Source organism: Brienomyrus brachyistius, chromosome 4 (genome assembly GCF_023856365.1).
Source record: "Brienomyrus brachyistius isolate T26 chromosome 4, BBRACH_0.4, whole genome shotgun sequence".
Lineage (NCBI taxonomy): Eukaryota > Metazoa > Chordata > Actinopteri > Osteoglossiformes > Mormyridae > Brienomyrus > Brienomyrus brachyistius.
Window position 1 is genome coordinate 3,272,685 of NC_064536.1, and position 19,540 is coordinate 3,292,224.

Consider the following 19,540-nt stretch of genomic DNA (forward strand, 5'->3'; position numbering starts at 1 on the left):
GTGATCACCGTCGCCACCTACAGGACAAGGACAGAACTTCCCACAGACCATAAACTCATCCCCGGTGACTGGTGGCAGAGCAGCAACAAGGCCATGACGGGGAGAACTCAGATCATGCTGAGAGATGGCTGGCCCTCACTCGAGTAGCACAGACAGACCAGAACAAGCTAATCTGAGAACTTGGGGAGAAACAGAGTCAAATAAAATAAAGCCACGTTTAGTGCTAAAGGGGGCAGAAAGCCTATCGACAGCAGCAAGGCGGAAACTGCTCAGTTTCTGCAAGAAAAGCACAGTGTTAAATGTTACATTTTCAAGACTACGGTCATTCAGACTAACAGGAGAGATGTACAAAGCACCCATTTCCCGCAAGTAGCCGTGTGCAAACACTCGTGCAGTGAACACTACTGGAGAACGGCAGCCGTAAGATGTACATATACACTTTTTTTCCCCCGACCGTGACCGCAGTGTTTGAGAACATCGATCCTTTTGAGTGACTAACTGCTCACAACACTAATACTGAAAGAAAGAAAGAAAAAAAAAAAAAACAACACGATCTGGGTAGGCAGAGAAGACACGCGCCGATTCGGCGGGCAGGCTTTACCGCGCCGCACTGGGCCCGCGTTTCGGTAATCTGGGCACGGCAACGGTACAATAAACTGCTGCCCGGGGAAATCGAGCCACCCTATCAACACCTTATCAGCACTCGAGGTGGACTTCAAGCACCGTGACCCGAATGCACTGTAAGATCAATTCGACCACTTGCTGCAGTTGAGGGGGGGGGCATGTGGTTCAACCAGCCCAAGGAAACGTGTTCCGAGGTAAAGTCAGGCCCAAGAGGGTCTGCCGTCGGATTCAATCATGCTGGTGTCTATTAGTGCCCTGAAACTCTACGTTAGTGGCGTTACATCGTCCTTTTTTTGTTGTTTTTTTGTTTTACAGCTGCAGCCAGAGTGCACTTTAACTATAGCAAGCTGGGACTGGAAGGCTTACTCACTACAGCAGCTACAATCTCAGAGAATGGCTGACTACAAATAAAACGTTCCCAAATCGGAGAGAATATATAAACAATATATAACGAAAAAATTTAATGAAACAGTGACCTTGGGATAAGAGGTCGTCTACAGCAAAGCCCACACTGGCATCCGTCGCAAGAGAGCGGAGGCCGGCTGCCAAAGGCAGGGAAAGGTTAGCAGGACACTCGCTTCCCCTGCTCAGCGGCTCCCCTGCTGGACAACACTTAAGAGATGGACGCTCAGAGAAACTTCCAAACTCCCGAGCGGTTTTCGGCTCTGTAACACTCGAAGGCTTTTCGTTTTTACATATTTGTTTTCAGTTAACAGTGGAGAAGGGGAGGGAACGGAACGTCAAGAGCTAGGAGGTGGCGCTCTAATACAGCAGGATGCGGCGTTCGATGGCCTTCCGGCAGATGGGACACTCGCTCATGCGGTCCCCGCACAGCTGACAGGTGCCGTGGCCGCACATGAAGATCATGTTCTTCAGCCGGTCCAGACACACCGGGCACATGGTCTGCGGGGGAGACAGATAGACTCACCATACAAGATGGCCGCAGGCTGACGGAACCCAAAATTCACCAGGAAAAATATTTACTTTAATATTAAGGTGCATAAATTCGTATGTATAAAAAAAAAGTATACAAATATCACAGGAGACCCACCCTTTTATTTACCCTAGATTTAGTATTTTTTTCAGAACGTTAAAGCATTCGCAGTTCCACATTCAGATATTTTAAATCTTCTGGCTTGGGGAAAGCTCGGTGTTCCGGTTGTTTCTGTACGTGAGCCTCCGGCCCACCCTACCTGCTCTTTGATGTCCTGCAGCTGCTGCTGCAGCTTCTGCACGTCCGCGTTGACGTTGGTGTTGTCCTTGTCTCTCTGCAGGGCAGCGATGTTTCCGCTGGCTGGGGGGGGGGGGCGAAGAGGCCTGTTAGACTGGAATTGGGACCACAGATTTTTTAACCCCTTCCCCCTACAACGGCCAAGCAGGAGCCAGAGATCAGCCGCTGGACAACTTGGGGCTCTCAAACCCAGGTGCCTGCAGAACAACAGGCCGACTGACACCTTAGACACGCGTACGAGTCCGATGGATTCGGTGACCGTCACCCACAAAACCTACAGCGCCCATCCTGAAATTCCTGAATCTAGCCCTCGGGTCCAAAATCTACAGTCACAACATCGGACATATGCGCAAAAGAAACGCGAGTTTTGGAAAAATAAACTGACTGTGCTTGCAAATAATGACGTTCACCTGCAAAGCAAGGAAGAGCATACATGTGTGTGTAGAGGGCAGGGGTCTTGGAAACCCCCAGGCCAGGGAAAATTCTGCCCAGGGGAGGGGGAATACTTACACCAACTCAGGGCCAGATTGTTGGGCTGGAGCAGGTCCTGCGAGCTCCCTGCCATTGAGCTAGAACCCCCTGCTGGGAATCAACCAATTACAGAGTTACGTCAGCATGCCAGCATGGGTCAGGAGCCCCGCCTCCACACCATGGACTCCGCCCCCACGCTGCAGCTCGCCGAGGTCTGGCTTGGAAGGAATTCAGCAGAGGAAGAGGGCTCGGGTTCGATTAGAGCAAGGAGGAGAGCAGGAGATGGCGGAGGATCTAAAGGGCTGTTAGCAGGCAGGCTGCTGCTACTGGACAGGGCACTGATGAGTGCGTGTGTGTGGCTCGGCCCCCGAACAGCAGACCGACCCGGCTGAGAACAGCAATCGGACTTTCTGGGTCCCTGACAGAGAGCTCGGGACACTTGTCGTGTGCCGACTGCAAGACGGCACGAATGACGTATGCCCAACTCCCCAGACGTGTGCCAGCTTTACCACCAGGAGGCAGAAGAGAGCAGCGGCAGGAGCTGGGAAACACCCACGACAACATGGAGGAATGCAGGACCGCAGAACATCACGAGGCAGACGACAGGGACAGTACTGCCGATAAGTCCTTATAGTTACTAACAAATACTGAGCCCTGTGCCGTTAATAGAATACCAAGATGTCGTTTGTTTCCCGAATTATTCTCCTACAGCATAATGTGATATGTTGCGATTTATGTTAATAGACTACTATTGATTTACATGGAATGATGCTGTCTGGTGTTTCACCTGTGCATTCTATAAAGGGAAAGACATAACAAAAAAAAAAAGCATTAAATTGTAATTGTAAGTATAGCGCCCTCTAGCTGTTGGGGGGCACTTCCTGCCGTGACAAAAAAAAAAGCAAACTCATTAAAGAAAAACATCACTTCCGGGAAGAGTGGTGAAAAGCTTAGACAGCAAATCAGCTCCTGACTTTTCTCAGCACAAATCGTGGTATTTTTAATGCACGCCGCATGGCGTACCTCATCGTTTCAGACGAGATACATGTTTGCGTGGCACAGGAATGCACTCTGTCTTAGCTAAGCATCACGCGCTGGTAGGAGATAACACTGGAGGCCGAGATCCAGACAGGACACGGTTACGTGTCTGTGTGTGTGTGTGTGGGAGAGAGAGAGACAGAAAACGTACAACAGCTTCATTTTTAACAAGGGAAAAAAAGGTCTGAAGTTCCAGCTGAAATGAAATCGAGCCCAAAAGAAATCAAAACAATTAAATAAGCTTTTCGCCACAGTGGCTGGGTTAGAGAATAATCTTAAACTCTGAATCCTCATGTGGATAAAAGTGGACGAAGAGAGGACTCACCAGTATTTTATATTTCGTAAAAGCACAATAATGAGGGTAAGGTGTGTGTCTGAAGTATTGAATTGTTTGGATCTTATTGCAGAAAGACAGACAATGCATGCAAGTGATTGCGGTTAAAACTGTAAAATTCCTCCGAACCCGACATCATAAAAGTGCGGTGCAACAAAGGAGCAGAGATACAGAAAAGGGTGAATGTAAAGGGCGTATGTGGAAGGTTCACTCACTAATGTCTTCATCAGCGGCCTGCTCCTCCATACCTTTCCCTCCGCAGCACAGAACAAAAGGGGTGCGGCGCTCCACCACGGCCCGACACTGCACGCACTTCTTCATCAGGCTGGCGCAGTCTGTGGGGCCACACGCATCAGAGAGCATCAGCCAATCGCGCGGCACGTGACAGACCGGGTCAGCCAATCGCGCGGCACGTGACAGACCGGGTCAGCCAATCGCGCGGCACGTGACAGACCGGGTCAGCCAATCGCGCGGCACGTGACAGACCGGGTCAGATCACAGAGCATGTAAAATATATTCGACAACTGAGCCTATAGAGAACACATACAACAAAGTGACAAGTAATGATGTCCGACGATCAGAAGATGCAAACTTTCCCAGGTAAGGAAAGGCAATAGGTTTGCATGCAAGGCCAGTAGTTACAGAGGGAACTGCTTTCCATATGGGTGGAGAGTGCTGAAGTGCTGATGGAAGCGCTCATTTCTGTCAAGGAGTATAGCAGGTGCACCATCAAGTGCAACAATTCCTTGTGAGGCAGCACCCCAGTGCACGTCACCGGCCGCCATTAGAGGAACCCAAGAGCGCTGCCTCACGTGGTCATGGTCAGAAGGACTCGGCTGTCTGCTGTACCGTAATGCAAGCACTCGAGTTTACTTTGGTGAACGCTCATCTGCCCTGGAGCCGACTCCTTAACACAGAGTTCATCTTCTAAGATACGCACTGGCTGCTAAAGGTCGCTATGCAACATTAAACAGATTTATCTTCGGCCAGCCGAACACTTGCCCTAGGTTTATTTCCTGGAAACATGCTGTGGAATGAGTACACAAACAAACTAACCTATGTCAAGGGGTCAGGGCTGGCTCCAAACATGACAGCTACTGTTGGTTTTTCTTTTATTGGGTGGGGATATACAAAATATTTAAAATGGGGATTGCCCTCATGTGACAACACCGATTGGATGGCTGGGAAGCAAGTCATTTAAAAAACTTCCTATAGGCCAGAAAGGCCACCACAGCCTCCAATCAGAAACAAAGCCAGTCCAGTTAGTGGAACCCAAGACCCAGGTGAGAGGGTGGAGTAACTGAAGACAGGGCTCACCAGGGATAGAAAATCAACTGCGAATCAGGTCTGTCTGCTCAGCGTATCGTTTCCCAATCTTGTCTTCAGGGATCCGCAGACAGGCCAATATTTTTTTTGCTCCCTTCTAAATCCTGCGGCTCCTGAGGGAGCAGAAACGCCTATGGCTCTGCGAGGGCCACGCTGGGAAACACCGCGCTAATGAAACGCACACCTGCCTGGCAGATCTAATCCCGCCACGTGCGCTGTGGATGTTCTCGGTAGCTCCGCTTAACTACCTGACAACGAAAAAGAAACTAGAGCTGAAGCTGAAACAGCGGAATATTATTCATCGCTTGCAAAACAAACTCGGTCCCTTGCAGTAAACGGCCGGGGGTCACACACGGAGTAGGCAGCGCGGCTTGCCAGGTGTGCGTGCTGGCGGAGCGCGGAGCCGGATGAGAAGGATGGGCTGCCGCCTTGTGGGACAGGGAGTCAGGTGGCACGCGTCGAGGTGGCAGAACGTCTATCAGACAGATGTGGGATAAGAGCAGTGCACGCAGACTGGGTGAGGGGGGTAGGGTTGGGCGCATCATCATACTTACTCTCACAGGCACACATGTGGCCGCATGGCTGAAACAGAACGGCTGCCTTCTTATCCGAGCAGACCACGCACTCTTCGATCTGCCGACACAGCATGTTCCCGTTATGCGGCGATACATGCGGCGGCCAATCACGTACATCACATTAACATACACAATCACATACCGCTGTAGAAACTGACAGACAAAAAGGTCATTCACGAAACAAAGTAACTCCCACACGCAGTGAACTGAGCAAAAGTCTTAGATGGCCAAAGAAGCCATTTATCTGGGTAGTACGTGTGCATCTGTTCACAAAAAAAAACCCATAATTCAGCACTAAAACAAATTAACAGTAACATAAAAAAAAAAAACATCACTTTGTTCTAGTTGCTGGCTAGATGAACACCGCATCAGTTCCCAAACTTCTCTTCAGCACGCGAGTCATTCCATGCATCTGTCACATTACGCAACCCAGCTACCCAGCCGTACCTTGGTGCGCGACTGGACCTGCTCCTTGCAGATGAGGCACTTCTTGACGCGCGGCGAACACAGCGAGCAGGTGGCGATGTGGCCGCAGGGCCCGAACAGCGTGTCGCGCTTCATGTCCGAGCACACCATGCACTCCTCCAGCGTCTCGCAGGTGCTGTTTAGTGACGGGCTGCGCGACCCCACCTGGCCACTAGGGGGAGGCATCAGGGAAGAAGCAGAAAGGGTTTGCGATGGCAGAAATCGGAAAATTCCGGCTTAGAGTTCACTTTGCCACACTTCCTCCCTGCCTTGCATTAAAAACTACACGAATGGCTAAAATATATAGTAAAGAACACCCACCTCAACTGAATATTAATCCAGGAGATTTATTCCTATGATATTTTTGCATACATTCTTAACTACAAGGAAATAAATGGCCCTCTAACCTTTGATTAAATGTATACAACAGAAATCCCCAGTTACACAAAGAATGGTTCTCCTGCACGCTACAGACGGTACGCTGCTTGTTCTACATATTTGTTCTAATTGCACCACTAGGTTGTGGATCCCACTAATCGACTCGCCACCTTAATTAGGCAAATCGGGCAACAGATTATATAAATGGGAGGGCCGGGACTGCCTAAGAAGGGGCTCGGGATCTGTCGTTCTGGCACAAGCTGCACTCTAACGAGCGGAATCATGATTCGTAATTGTAATAACGGCAATAAACGCCAAGATTGGCGGCAGTCCTGAGAGGCCTCTCCGGCTGATGTAGCTGCAGATAATGCTGGCAGTCATTAGGAAGAAGCCACGGGACGTAACGGGAGAGAAGCAGGGAGGCAAGGAAGCGGAAAAGGGCCCGCCATCCGCTGACGCTCATCCCCGCTAATCGTCTGTTTGTGCTCGGGGTCCGGTCCTCCCCGAGCAAGACAACATGGTACTCGGATGCTGACTGGTCTTTAGCGTGGCGGGTTTCCTGTGGGCAGAGGCCCCAGCCCCGTCATGCCACTATTCCTGGCTGTGGATAGCGACGTGGCTAGCCGACAACCTCTGCCCTTAGAGGTGGTCATGTGACCCCTACAACATGGCTGCCCGCATGAAGCACTCTCAGACGTGAATACCCCCTGGGCCAGATGGTTAAGCTTTTGAGTTATGGCACTGGTCAGCGATGCCGCGCATATTTCTCCTGTATTTCAGTTCATAACTCGCTGAAATCTGATTGTAGAAAAAGTATAAAAAAAAAAAGCTGACTAAATCTGTAATCTGTCTTTTCAAAACGTCCATTGTCGGAAGTATTAAAGTTTATAAAATTAGGTTAAACTGGCAAAATTTGTCAGCGGATCCGGGGGTCCAGATACATCCCCATCAGCGCCATGGGGGGGGGGGGGGGGGGGGGGTGTATGGCTCATGCATACACATGAAAGTTGCTACATATTCAATGAAAGGTCGTCAGAAATAGTGACTGAAAAAGTTTTTCTTATTTACTCAACTGAATGTTGCAACTACACCATTTAGTCATCTTCATGTAGCCAAGACTTTGGTGATCGGATATCGGATAAACAAACTTCCGCCATTGCTTACTATGTACTTTTATAATGTTTCTGCAAGTGTTCCAAACTGCATTTTGAAATGTCTATACTTTGATGTAAAATTACAAACTTCACATAAATCTGACATATTTATAAAGTACACTAATATTAAGATGAGTTTAATGCCAAAACAAATATAGAATAAATAATTTGTTATGAATTAAGTTTATGATATTGAATGAAACATGTGACCATGCCCCAGTCAGGGAAAGTGTGTTCCCGACCCCTACACCCCAGAGGGTTAAACATCGCGAGCCTGGCTGGATGGAGGGGCCCGGTGTGAGATGGCAGAGGCTCCTACCTGCTCTTTTCCTTGTGGCACTTGGCCAGAGCCTTGCAGAGGCTTGGGTCGGGGCACAGGTCCAGCGGCGACTGACCCTTCTTGTTACGGATGGTGAGATCGGCACCGTTGGCGGCCAGGAAGCAGGCGATCGAGGCCGCGCTCTTTTTCTCGGCTCCCTGGGTGCCCAGACCCATAATCAGCTGCAGAGGAGAAGGGGGCGGAGACACGGGGGACAGGGTTAGGTTTCCATGGTGATGAAGCCCCACCCCCTGGCAGATTCCTAAAACGGCAGGGACGGTGGTATCGACACCAAGAGATGGAGAAGGTGTTCGAGGACGGACCACGAGGTGAAGGAGAGGCGAGGAGAAACAGGGAGGTGCCCATAGGGAGGTTCTGACGGGGAGTTTCGGTGGGATGGCTCACCGTGTTCTTCGACGGCTCCCAGGGCTCCACCTTGCTGACGTCCTGCATGTCCTGCAGCTGCCGCAGCTGGGACAGCGTGTGGTGACGCAGGGCTTCATGCAGCGGCGTGTCCCCGTCCTTGTCCTGGACGTCCAGCTTGGCCTCGGCCCGTACGAGCAGCTGGGGGACAGAGACTGGGGCGTGAGACACGGTGCTGGGCAGAGAGAGCCACCCAACTCCCACGCTCCGCTCGGGAAGCGCTTCCGTCCTCAAACACGGGCTTCTCCTGGGATTTACTGGGAACCGCTGAAGAACCACGACAGCAGCCTCCAAGCAAGCAGGTTGCATTTCTAACGTGATGATTCTGCATTTTGGGTTCTGCCACTCTGCTCCAGCCGAGTGCAGATGCATCTCTCAGTTTAACTTACAGAAAACCATTTTTATAACCAGCGATGGAGACATCACTCACAACAATAACCCGTTACAGACAGTTCAGACCCAGAAAGTAAAAATCCAACCAGCTGAGTACTCTGATTGCGACTCTTTAAACTCAACTGGTTGGTTTAAACAAATCCTTGGCCTGGATAGGTAGTTCCTGGACCTGAACTGTCTGTAATAGATTACTTGTGTAACTTCCCCAACACTGAGTTCAAGTTTACTTACAATGCATATGGAAGTTCCTGAGAAAGATTAAAAATAAACAAAAATAATATGTGTTACATTTACAGAAAAGAAAGCGCATGTTAGAATGCTCGGCGTATGGAGTATGGGTATAGAGACTTGATACACGACGACACAGAGTAGTTAAGATGCAGACGCATGGCTGAATCAGGAAAGAGCAGAAGAGCAGCAGCACTCAGGCCGCCCCAAACACCCGGACGTCGGCTTTTATTCACACAGAGCGAAGCAGAACTCAGCCTCCCCGGAGCAGCAGGGGTTAAGCGTGAAGGCAGCCGACCCCGAACTGGTCCTGCACCGTCACCATGGGGACGTGAGGATGCATGCATGTATCTGCGCCTCCCACTCGCCAGCGGTGCATGCTGGGATGCTGATCGCGCTGCATGCCACAGGAAAGCGGCTCCAAGCAGCAATAAAATAAAAATGTCCGGGTCCGAGAGCTTCTGATTCGGAGGACTGGGATGCAACGTGCATGACAAACGGTGGTTTCCGCAGGAGAGGAATGCCTTGCTCGACAGCGCCCCCTGGATCCTCGAGGAGATGAGTCAACACTGGCTGCAGCAAGCTCCCGGAAGGACAGCGTGGTGGAGTGCGCTCAGGTGCGCACACACGTACGCACACACCTCACTGCGGCCACGCTCAGCGACCCGAACACCCCCGGACACGGCACAGTCAATATCCCCTCATACGAAATGCCTGCTGCCTGCCGACACTAGGAGCAGTGAGGACAATCCCCACCCATGTGGACAGCACTTCCTCTCTCCCTACTGCCAGGACGCCACTGAGAAATTGCCCCATGCTCTGAGGGGAGGGCAGGTGCAGTTCTCTTCACGTCCAGAAGATGGCGCCAGCTGGGTAACCTCTCTGTGACTTCCTGCTGGGCTCCACTGCCTTCCCCTTTGGATAACATTTTCCCTGGCACTGCACCAGTTTCATCTGCGGGGCTAATTCCATTGCGGGAGTGCAGAGACTCCGAATTAACCCTGTGCCCTCTCTCCCCCCCCCCCCCTTCCCCACCCCCCTTCGCAGAAGCAAGCAGGAAGAGACAGATAAGACGATAACTAGATAGCATCTTCAATTAAACACTGGGGGTCCAAGGGAGCTTACCCTGACGATCTGGGTGTGCTGTCGCTCCACTGCCAGGTGCAGGGCGGTCTGCTGGTTGACGTTCTGAATGTCCAGGCTGGCGCTGCCCTGCAGGGGAACCGCACATGGTTAGGGTGACATCGGTCCTCATGGTGGCGCCACTGAGGCACACGCGGGTCACCGTGACGCAGGGGGCAGCTAAAATAAAGAGGAAAGATACAGTGTGGTCTCACGGGAATGGGAGATCCCCTAGGACCGGATTCGCAAGCTGGGAGCTGGAAGGCATCAGTCCAACCGGAGCCTGAAGCGTGAGCATGTTCCACTGTGTGTGACTGTCTGTGGGAAGGTGCAGGAGAGCCCCAGGTGTGTGTGTGTGTGTGTGTGTGTGTGTGTGTGTGTGTGTGTGTGTGTGTGTGTGTACTGGCAGGCGAGTGCAGCCACTTTGCGCCCTGGTAACTGGTTCGGAAATGAAAGAGGGTCACCGGCCCTGCAAACAGGACAGGACCGGACCAGAACCAGTGTGAGCAAAGAGAGAGCGACAGACAGTTTATAACTCGGGTCAGGGAGGGAGAGGGTGATGGCTCCTCACCCGGAAACTTCCGACTGGCAGAGGAATGCAAGCGGATAGCGTGGTGGGGGAGGGGCAAAGAATCAATGAATCAAACCAGGACTGGTGTGCAATAACGTGACTGATTCCTCCCACTGGGAGTTAGACAGCTGATCGGGAAAGGACGGCCGGGGACCCTGGGAGTGTGGAACAGTGCCCCCACCATCGGCAAATCTGTCACTCAGCGTTCCTAGGAAGTGGAAGCAGAGGGACGGGATGGGGGGGGGGGTGGAGGGTTGATGCTACTCTACTGCAGCATTTCTACATTAGAGATTCAGCAGAGCACTGGAGGTGTGTGAGAGGGGCCGGACCGCTGGAGCTGCAGGTGTGTGCAGCGTGAGCCCACCTGGTGCACCAGCAGCTCCGCCACCTCCACGTGGTTGTTGAGGGCCGCTAGGTGCAGCGCCGTGTAGCCGTCGTCCTTCTTCTCATCCACGATCCAGGGCCGCGGCAGCTTGGAGAGCAGGACGCGCATGGCGCTGAGAGAGAGAGAGAGAGCGAGAGAGGGGGGGAGAGAGAGAGAGGGAGAGAGAGAGAGAGAGAGAGGGGGAGAGAGACCTGTCAGCGTGGGAGCTGGTCCTGGATGGAGAGGAGCTGGTCTGATCATCCGGCCCATGAGACACCGGGAGAGTCAGTGCTGCTGCGGCAATGCCACTGCCCCCCCCCCCCATCAAGGCCCTGCCCCATCAGGGTGATAAAAGGGCGAGCGGCTGTGCCCCCTCAGCGCCCCCCTCTAAGAAGCCACCCCCCCCATTAATTCCTCCATCCACTCACCGTCTTAATTGACCATTTAATTAAAACGATAAATCTTTCCTGAGTGAGCCATTACGCCCACATGTCCTCAGAGGCGGGGCGGGGTGACAGACATGCGAGATTTACCCCCCACCCGGCCAACAACGGGGGCGTGACCAAGGTCACCCCTGCCCCCACTCACCACCAGCAATGACATGGCGGATACAGAGTGCCCAGGAACTGGGGGTGGTTTTGGGTAGGGGGGGGTCAAGACAGCGACAGCAGGTGGCACAGGTGAGCGAGTGGAGCAAAGGCGCGAGGCGGCGTTTGACAAGTAACGGCGGGTGACATTGAGAGCGGGGGGAGAATGGGCCGCCAGCTGTATGTGACTGTGGCGAGCTGCCACCCGCCTTCCGCTTTGCGTTCCTGCTAATTGCTCTGGCATCCGCTTTTGAGTCGTGCCAAACGAACACCTAGGAATAAAAAGGAGAAGGGATACAGGACAGCGAGCCGCGGGAAAACCAAAGCGTGGAGAGCGAGAATGTGTGCGTGAGGAAGAGGACGACGAGCGGGAGAGAGAAAGATTCCTCAATTGGTCACGGTCTTTGCTTTAGGCAACCGCTCACCTCGAACCCCATCGAGTCCAATCCACCCACAAGACAGCACCCTAACCCTGCTGCAGGTATATCGACACCGAAAACCTTCCCCAGCTCTATGCAGTTCCTGCACCAATCGAACGTCGGGATTGGATCATCTCAGTATGAGCCTCACCCCGCTAAAACCCGCCCCTTGGACAGGAGGCACTAACTGGATCTGGATCGACATGCCGTCCAGAGAAGCCTCCTGGGACGTCTCTCCCAGGAGGTGACCGCAACCCGCCAAGCGGACGGCCCCAAACCGCATCACGTGAGCCCCCGATTCCCAGAATCCTCGCATGCCGGACAGCATGGAAGGCTTGCATATTAACGCCGCTGCATTGCAGGCTGCACCGCGCCCGGGAGGGCACGACAGGCGGCCACCCCTGTCTGTCACACGCTGGCCAGCAAATCTCACCCGGGGGGGGGGGGGGGGGGGGGGCACAAGCCCCTCTGCACCAACCTGCCCACTGAGGTGCTCAATTATTCACACGGTGTACACAGATTTTGGGGGCAGCGGGTAGATACGGGAGGGGGGGGCTACATCAGGAGGGAGATAGATGGGGGTTTAAAAAAAAAAAAAAAAAAAAAAAACACTGAAGTGGTTTTCTACAGTGGCATCTCAGAAGCGCTGGCATTTCTGACAGCTGAACTCGGAACGCTGGAGGAGAATGAAAAGGACAGGAGGAGATAGAGAGAGCAGGAGAGAGAGAGGGAGATGGAACTGGGTCACCCTGTGCGCGAGACGGGGTCCCCAAGGAGCACAGGCTGGCCAGCGGGGCCCAGCGGTGTTCACAGGGACCACGGCCCCCAGCCGGATACTGCCATCACCCATGCTGCAGCGAGAAAGCTAGGGGAGGGTGGGGGGCCGTTATCCTGAAGGTTGATTCAGAGCGACATTTCTTTTTTTACGCGTTTTATGATAAAGAGGGCAGCAGGGGGAGCGAATATCAATATTCAGGCTGCCGAGAGGTCTGATGGGAGCCGGCAAGACAGCGGCCAGTAAAACAGCGTCGCCGGGCCGACTACACGCTGGCTATTAAACCGTCCATGACATCGGCGCTGGCAGCAGCTCTGCGGACATGGCGGCCACGCGGCTCCGGAGGACTGTGGGAAACGGCTGCGGGAAAACCTCCGGAGACACGACCGCAAAGGACTTCTTGAACGTGGGAAGCATCTACATTTCAGGAACGTCCTGTATGTGCAGGCAGCATGCGACGGAGCCTACAGCGCGGGGATGCGGATATGCTAATTCTCCTGCGGGACTCTCGCTCCGGCCACACCACCGTCTCACTCCTCCTGACAGAACTGGGCTCTTCCCTGGCGCCTGCTTACAGCATGTCGGGAGGACTGGTCCCCCTGTCCTGGTGATTTAGCCGGGAAAACCTAGTGATTTGTGGGGCTGCCAGACTCACGACTGACAGTCATTTATTCCCTACAATTTGCGACCTTCCCAGCCCGTTTAGTGCATGGATTTTAGCCTGCATTTTGCCAGGTCACGACCAAAAACAGGAAGCGGGGAGGAAGAGAGGATGACAGTGGTCCAGCCCTCTTATGCAAATGAGAGCTGCTGTGATTGGACAATGGTGAAAGGCATCACACCCCACCCACTGCGTTTCCATCTATGGTCTGCTATGAAGGCTTTAGCCGGGGCTGGTTAAAGCAGGTTAACACACCATCAGCGGGTTGCAAAGTTAAAGCATGTCAGGCATCAAACTGTAGTCTCCACTTAAATACGTCTCAGGAACACAAGACACACTGCCAAAAGGTTTCAACAAAAAAAGCATACACCATGCATCCCGGGTGTTCACGCAGACTAGGCTGTTTCCCCACAACAAGGGTCAGGGGTTCTGCCCTGGTCGTGGCAGAGTGCACATTTTACTGGGACACGCCACAGTCACCTTTGACTCTCTGTCATCGCCTTACCGATCTGCTGCCGGGTGAATTAGCCGTTACCCGACTGCACCCCCCCCCCCGCAGTTTGAGCCAGCATTCGTCATCGCTCCAGCCAGCACCCCTACACTCTTCACCACAGCGGCGCTCATGAGGTTGTCGATAAACAAAAATGAGCAAATCGAGAGGAACTGATGGTTATCCGGTATATAGGAGCATCAAACAGCCAGTTTCACAGGGTGGCCATGACTGGAGGTTTCCTTCTGGGGCCCCAATAAGCATCCCCCAACTCTGGATGCCCATTTTCTGGGGACGGTCTTTGGCTCCTCGCTCAGACCAATGCCTTGCACTTCTCTTGGTGGATGATCTGCCACCCCCTTGCCTTAAAATCAACCTTAATTTACTAGGCATTAGGCCCTCCTCCCTCACGGCAGAGTGCCTTGATGGAGGAGGGGCCCAATGGCGCGGTGTATTAATATCCCGTCCCTTCTGGCTGACCTACATATTATTCTCCCCCCCTTCGCCACTTTCCTTAAATGTTTCATTCCCGGCGCAGAGGTCTCGTCCACATTGCTGTTCTTTTCTTTTTGCACAGGGAGGCTGGAATGGGACTCAGACACCACCCCCCCCAGCGGCTGCCTGGGTTTGAATGAGCTCGAAGACAATCTGCCGCTCAAATAAAAGCTGCTTTCTGGACCTCACCACTCCTGGTACCTTCCAACCCAGACCCTACAGTGCCTATAAAAGCATGGCTTGCATGTGCGACAGACCTGGGAACGGCGTCACAGAGCCTGCACGTACGGCGCTTCAGCAGGCCCCGAGTCACTCCGGAGCTGCTCGATCCCTCGCGTACAGTTCCGGGACCGACGTTGAACTTGGCTATCCATCTTCATGTGCAAATTATGCTGTCAGTCACTCATGTTGGCTACAGCAGTGTTTCCCAACTCGGTCCTCGGGAAACCCCCGGACTGTCCACTTTTTTGCCTCCCCTCCCAGCCAATCAGAAACACCGAATATCTGGTACAGGAGCTGAGAGGAAGTAAAAACTGGACTGTCCGGTGTTCCCCGAGGACTGGGTTGGGAAACACTGGGCTGAAGAAAAGGATGAAGAAAACCCAGTTTGCAGCTTTGGGGTAGCGGTCCCCCCCAGACCCCTGTCCACCCCTAACCGTACTGTACTGTGCTGGAGTGTGGCACCCTTTGCCTTCCATAGACTCTTTTCTGGATTGAAATTCAGCCAAACTGGGCTTTAACAAATCTGAATAAACTAGGGGACGGGCACGCTGGAAGGATGTAAGGGCTGGACCGAACCACAGAATCGTTACCACAGAATCAGGCCGGGCCCTCAGGACACATTTTTACGGACTTAGCCATGACCACAAGGGAGAGATTAGCTTCACGGCACCGATATCCTTTTAATAGCTTTATGGCAGCAACCTCTGCTGGCCCATTCACTGGGCAATCACTGCCAAGCTGGCCCTCTGGCTTGCAATGTACCTCAGTACCTCTCTGCCTTATTGGTTAGTTCCTTATTTGCCAGTAAATACGTGAGACATCAGGAAATACCGGCTGGGAACAACGCTTGGGCCCCTGATCCCAGGCCTCCACACTGCCCCATAGAATACCCAGTACCTCGGACAGACAACCTCAGATGTGCAAGTGCGTCAACGGGTTCTATTGACAAATGCTGACGGCAGGTGGCCAGTGACAGTACTCTCATCAATATGGCTGGATTTGCCGACACCCAACAAGCACACGACTGCCGAATTGGGAGATATGCGTGGTGGCACTACTAGAATGATTAAACGATCGCAGAGGTTTAGCGAGAATCAGAACTTGTACCAAACGGAGGATCCCTAATAAGCCTGCGCCTGCTGAACAAGCAGTTAACCCATCTGCAGCAAGGAATGCGCAATAAATAACTGCTTTGTTAAATACATGAATAACATGAGAATTAATAACCGCTTGTCTGCTTGTAGATAAAGCAGAGTTCTGCTCCTAACGTCATCTGTTCTGTATAGCCCCCGGGGGCCACTAGCCCGCTGGCCGGCTGTAAATCACATTTATCTCCACGATCTACCATTATTGCTGCACTAAAGAAATTGCTGAATGCCCTGATTTTGAAGTGGGGGGGTCAAAAGTAAAATTTACCTCTTTTGAGGTTTTGGCATAAAGTAGCATACTGCAGTGCTGCAAAGGTATGACATAAAGCCTAAATCGTGCCCTTGAAAGGGCCAATCTATGTGGACCCCCCCCCCCCCCCCCACCCGACCCCAAACAAAGTAGAGCACCAGCCGAGAGCTGGCATTCCAGAGCAGAGACAGGACCCCAAAGCAAAGTATAGCTCATCCATTGGACTATTGCCACTGCTTGTTCCGCCCAATGTAATGAGAAGTACAGCTTCTGATTGGGCGTTGTAGCCCCTGGTTTGTTTCTGCTTGGCCTGTGATTGGTGTTCTGGACTAACCCCAAATTTCTGTTGAAAAACATGCCAGACTGAAAGGAGATGTTTAAATTAGGTGCCCGTGCTTGCTTTGCTGACTTGTTCTGCAAATGGGATAAATAGAACTTTAGCCAGTAAAGCAGGAGTACACCAGTCCAGAGCGTGGTGACACAGTACTACAGTACTACAGTGACTTAAAAAGTTGTCATGTGATCAGCACCACTGTTATCAAGTCCGACTTCCCATAACTAGGCGATTTGAGTACATGTGCTAATTACTACACCGGAGATTCTGGGACCTGAACCTAAATCAAATCCATTAGGTTTGCCAGCTTATAATATACTTGGATGACTTTGCGTCGGCTCTCTAAAATGCAGACATTTGTTGGGGAGAAATTACTTAAAGGCGAGGCATAAATCCAACACAACAGCCTGCGGGCGTGCCTTTCGAAAGCAGGAGCGGAGGATACGATCCCCCACAGAGCGACAACGCAACACAACAGGGACGTTCTGCAGGTGCCTAGCTAGAGATCAGAGTGCTACATGGGGCCTTGCAGGAAGGAGATTGAGAGGCTTTAGAAACCACAGGACCACACCATAGACATGAGACCTACGATAGCCAGCCCCCAACCTTGGATAAGACCCCAGACCAAAACACAGCTCCAGATGAGTTAAGCTCAAACAAGCACTCGCATCTGGTGTGATCAACCAGTGCATGGCAGTGTTTCTAAGGTCAACAAACAATCATACCGAGAATTGACATAAAATAGAAAATTTATCAGACAGACAGACCCAGTTTTCAATGCAGACAGACTCACTCCTTTAAAAGACAAAAAAAAAAGGCAGCTGACGATTGACACTTAAGGACAAGAGAGGACCTGAAGGACACACAACATACATGGCGATGGGACCAGGCCGGTACCGCTGGCCTCAAGGATAGCACTCAGCAGGGCCTGTCGGGATCACGCAAGTTATTTAAACTCGCTTGAGATTGCTTATCTTTTAATGAATTACAACAAAGCACTTATCCTTCTTCCTCAGCAACCTTATCGACGTTAGCATCCTGTTCCAGTGAATTAAAGCCTAGTCCCTCCATAAAGAGAGATATCACAGATCTTAGAGACGGCATTAAAACAATGCTTAGAATTAAATAATGGAAGAAACCTATAGCATGCAAAGTGAGAAGAATGTCATTTTAGGTAGCGCGTACCTCTGCAAGCACACGATGCCAAGTTGGCCGATTAGGTGGCGAGACCTCTGCACCGCCAATGCAGATGAGTTCAACTTGCTACTCACTGGTCATTATAAACCAGCTCTGACCACACATTCTGGCAATGTCACCCACCTCAATATTATTCACTTCATCATAATGAACTCACAAACCCACAATGGATGCAACAAATCGATTATGATGAGTAATACTTCACATGTAGTCCTTAGCATAACCCAAGTTAGCAATTTTGACCACATTATACAGGCAGATCTTTCTCTAGGCAAGCTCTTCACAGAGTACCACTGCAGCAAAGCCTCTCGCGAGGCATATACCAGAAACACTGGGATTGAATCCATGTCTAAGAACGTCTGAATCTAGCAGGGACGCCGCAAAAAAAAAAAGCTTCTGTTAATTTGTAATGATTTTTGTTTGAATTTCATTTGCATTCCGTTTGTTTGGGCTTTTTGGTACCAGCCACAGACTGTGGGCAAACGGTGTTATGCAGGCCCCTCCCAGTCCTTGGCGACTCGGGTTACTTTCGCTCGCAGCAGCTGATCTAAAGGCAGCTTTCCCAGCAGCGCCTTTCAACAAACATTACGAGCAGGACCCGGCATCCAGACACCTGTCCGGGATCTGATGTTCGGGATCACGCTGTATCTATCGCCGGCTCTCAAGGTTCTCATGTTCACAGGTCTGAGGAGAATATAGCCGGGACTGAACCTCAAAACAGGGTCACTGGGCGTGGGTGTTGCGTCACCAACAAATAGGCTCCGATTTGTTTTTAGATCTCTGTAACTAGCCGGGAAGAACATTTCACCACAGAGCATGCAAGTGTGTGTATGTGTGTTATTTCAGTGGATGACCGTGACTGGTCGTGACTTGGGAAGTGAATGACAGAGGGAAGCTCTGGACTTAGACAAAACGATGCAATGTATCAAGCTGTCAGAAGGGAAAGTGTTTGTCGCTTGAAAGCCTTATGCATCTTTGAGCAACTGAACTTCTAAATGGTTGATGGGGGAAAGGGAGAAAGAGGGAGGGATGAAAGAGGGCCAGGAAAAAGGAGTAGGGAATAGCGGGCTAGAGAATAAGGCTGATGCACATTGAGACTGCAGTGCTCTCCAAAGCAGCCCTTGGCTCCTAGCCTTCAAGTCTGAGCTCAACAACCGTCCAGCTTTTGAGTGGAATTTAAAGAGCAAGGACTTGAATAGCAGTCAAACTCCTAAACCTTTGATGAATCCCTCAGATTCCTCTCAAGAGAGCTTGTCTTGCAAGTGAATGACTTGTGAGCATGGCAGCTTGCGGTGAACGTTTGCGTCATTTACACGACTAATTGTTCCATTGTGAACATGGAGCAATGTCACAGGTGATTTTGGCTTTGAGTGCCCTTTCCTGTCAGCAAAAACAACACACTTAACTTTCTATTCTTCAGGCACACTTCTTGTGATGGTACTAGGAAAAAACTTGAATATGAAAAATTTCAGAAACTTTCTAAAACCCATGTAGGCTGATAGAAAACAAAGCAGGAGTCCTAACCAGCCCAATATTTTGGCTACCCAGAGCAGGTTTCCACGCCCAATGATGGACCCCCCCCCCCGACCACAGCTGCACCTGTCGTTCCCAGGAAGAACACCTTCCAGCTGTCTCTGGGGAATGTTCCAGCAGCGGTGGTTTCGGCTAGCAGCAGGAGTCCCTGCCAGGGGATGACGTCAGACCAAAGCTGTCGAGCCACAGCTAAGCTCTCCTGCCTGTATGCATCCAGCACACTGCACGCATACCCCCCCACCAAAAAAAACAAAAAAAAACAAATGAGACAGGGTTACAGGAAGCCAGTGTACACCGGACACGCATGGGGGAGGTTCCCTCTCAGGGAATGACACCAACAGGGACTGATGCTTTTCCCAGTCAGTCAGATGCACATTGTCGGCACCCATAACCTAAGCATCATCCCAACGGCA

At 51.7% G+C, this 19,540-nt stretch overlaps 1 protein-coding gene across 6 annotated transcripts in view; it reads right to left on the minus strand.

Moving 5' to 3' along the window:
• Positions 1-862: 862 nt before the first annotated feature.
• mib1 (MIB E3 ubiquitin protein ligase 1) overlaps positions 863-19,540 on the minus strand; it is a 56,528-nt gene continuing 37,850 nt past the window's right edge. For 2 of the 6 annotated variants that reach the window (XM_049010136.1, XM_049010137.1), the window contains exons 14-23: positions 11,017-11,149; positions 10,085-10,171; positions 8,321-8,479; positions 7,916-8,097; positions 6,047-6,236; positions 5,579-5,657; positions 3,914-4,033; positions 2,366-2,437; positions 1,818-1,918; positions 863-1,527 (exon numbers count right to left, since the gene is read on the minus strand). In XM_049010136.1, coding sequence (XP_048866093.1) covers positions 1,387-1,527; positions 1,818-1,918; positions 2,366-2,437; positions 3,914-4,033; positions 5,579-5,657; positions 6,047-6,236; positions 7,916-8,097; positions 8,321-8,479; positions 10,085-10,171; positions 11,017-11,149 — 1,264 coding nt within the window. In that variant the 3' untranslated portion in view covers positions 863-1,386. The remainder of the gene's footprint in view (positions 1,528-1,817; positions 1,919-2,365; positions 2,438-3,913; positions 4,034-5,578; positions 5,658-6,046; positions 6,237-7,915; positions 8,098-8,320; positions 8,480-10,084; positions 10,172-11,016; positions 11,150-19,540) is intronic. The other 4 variants (XM_049010140.1, XM_049010139.1, XM_049010138.1 and 1 more) reach the window with 4 other exon arrangements.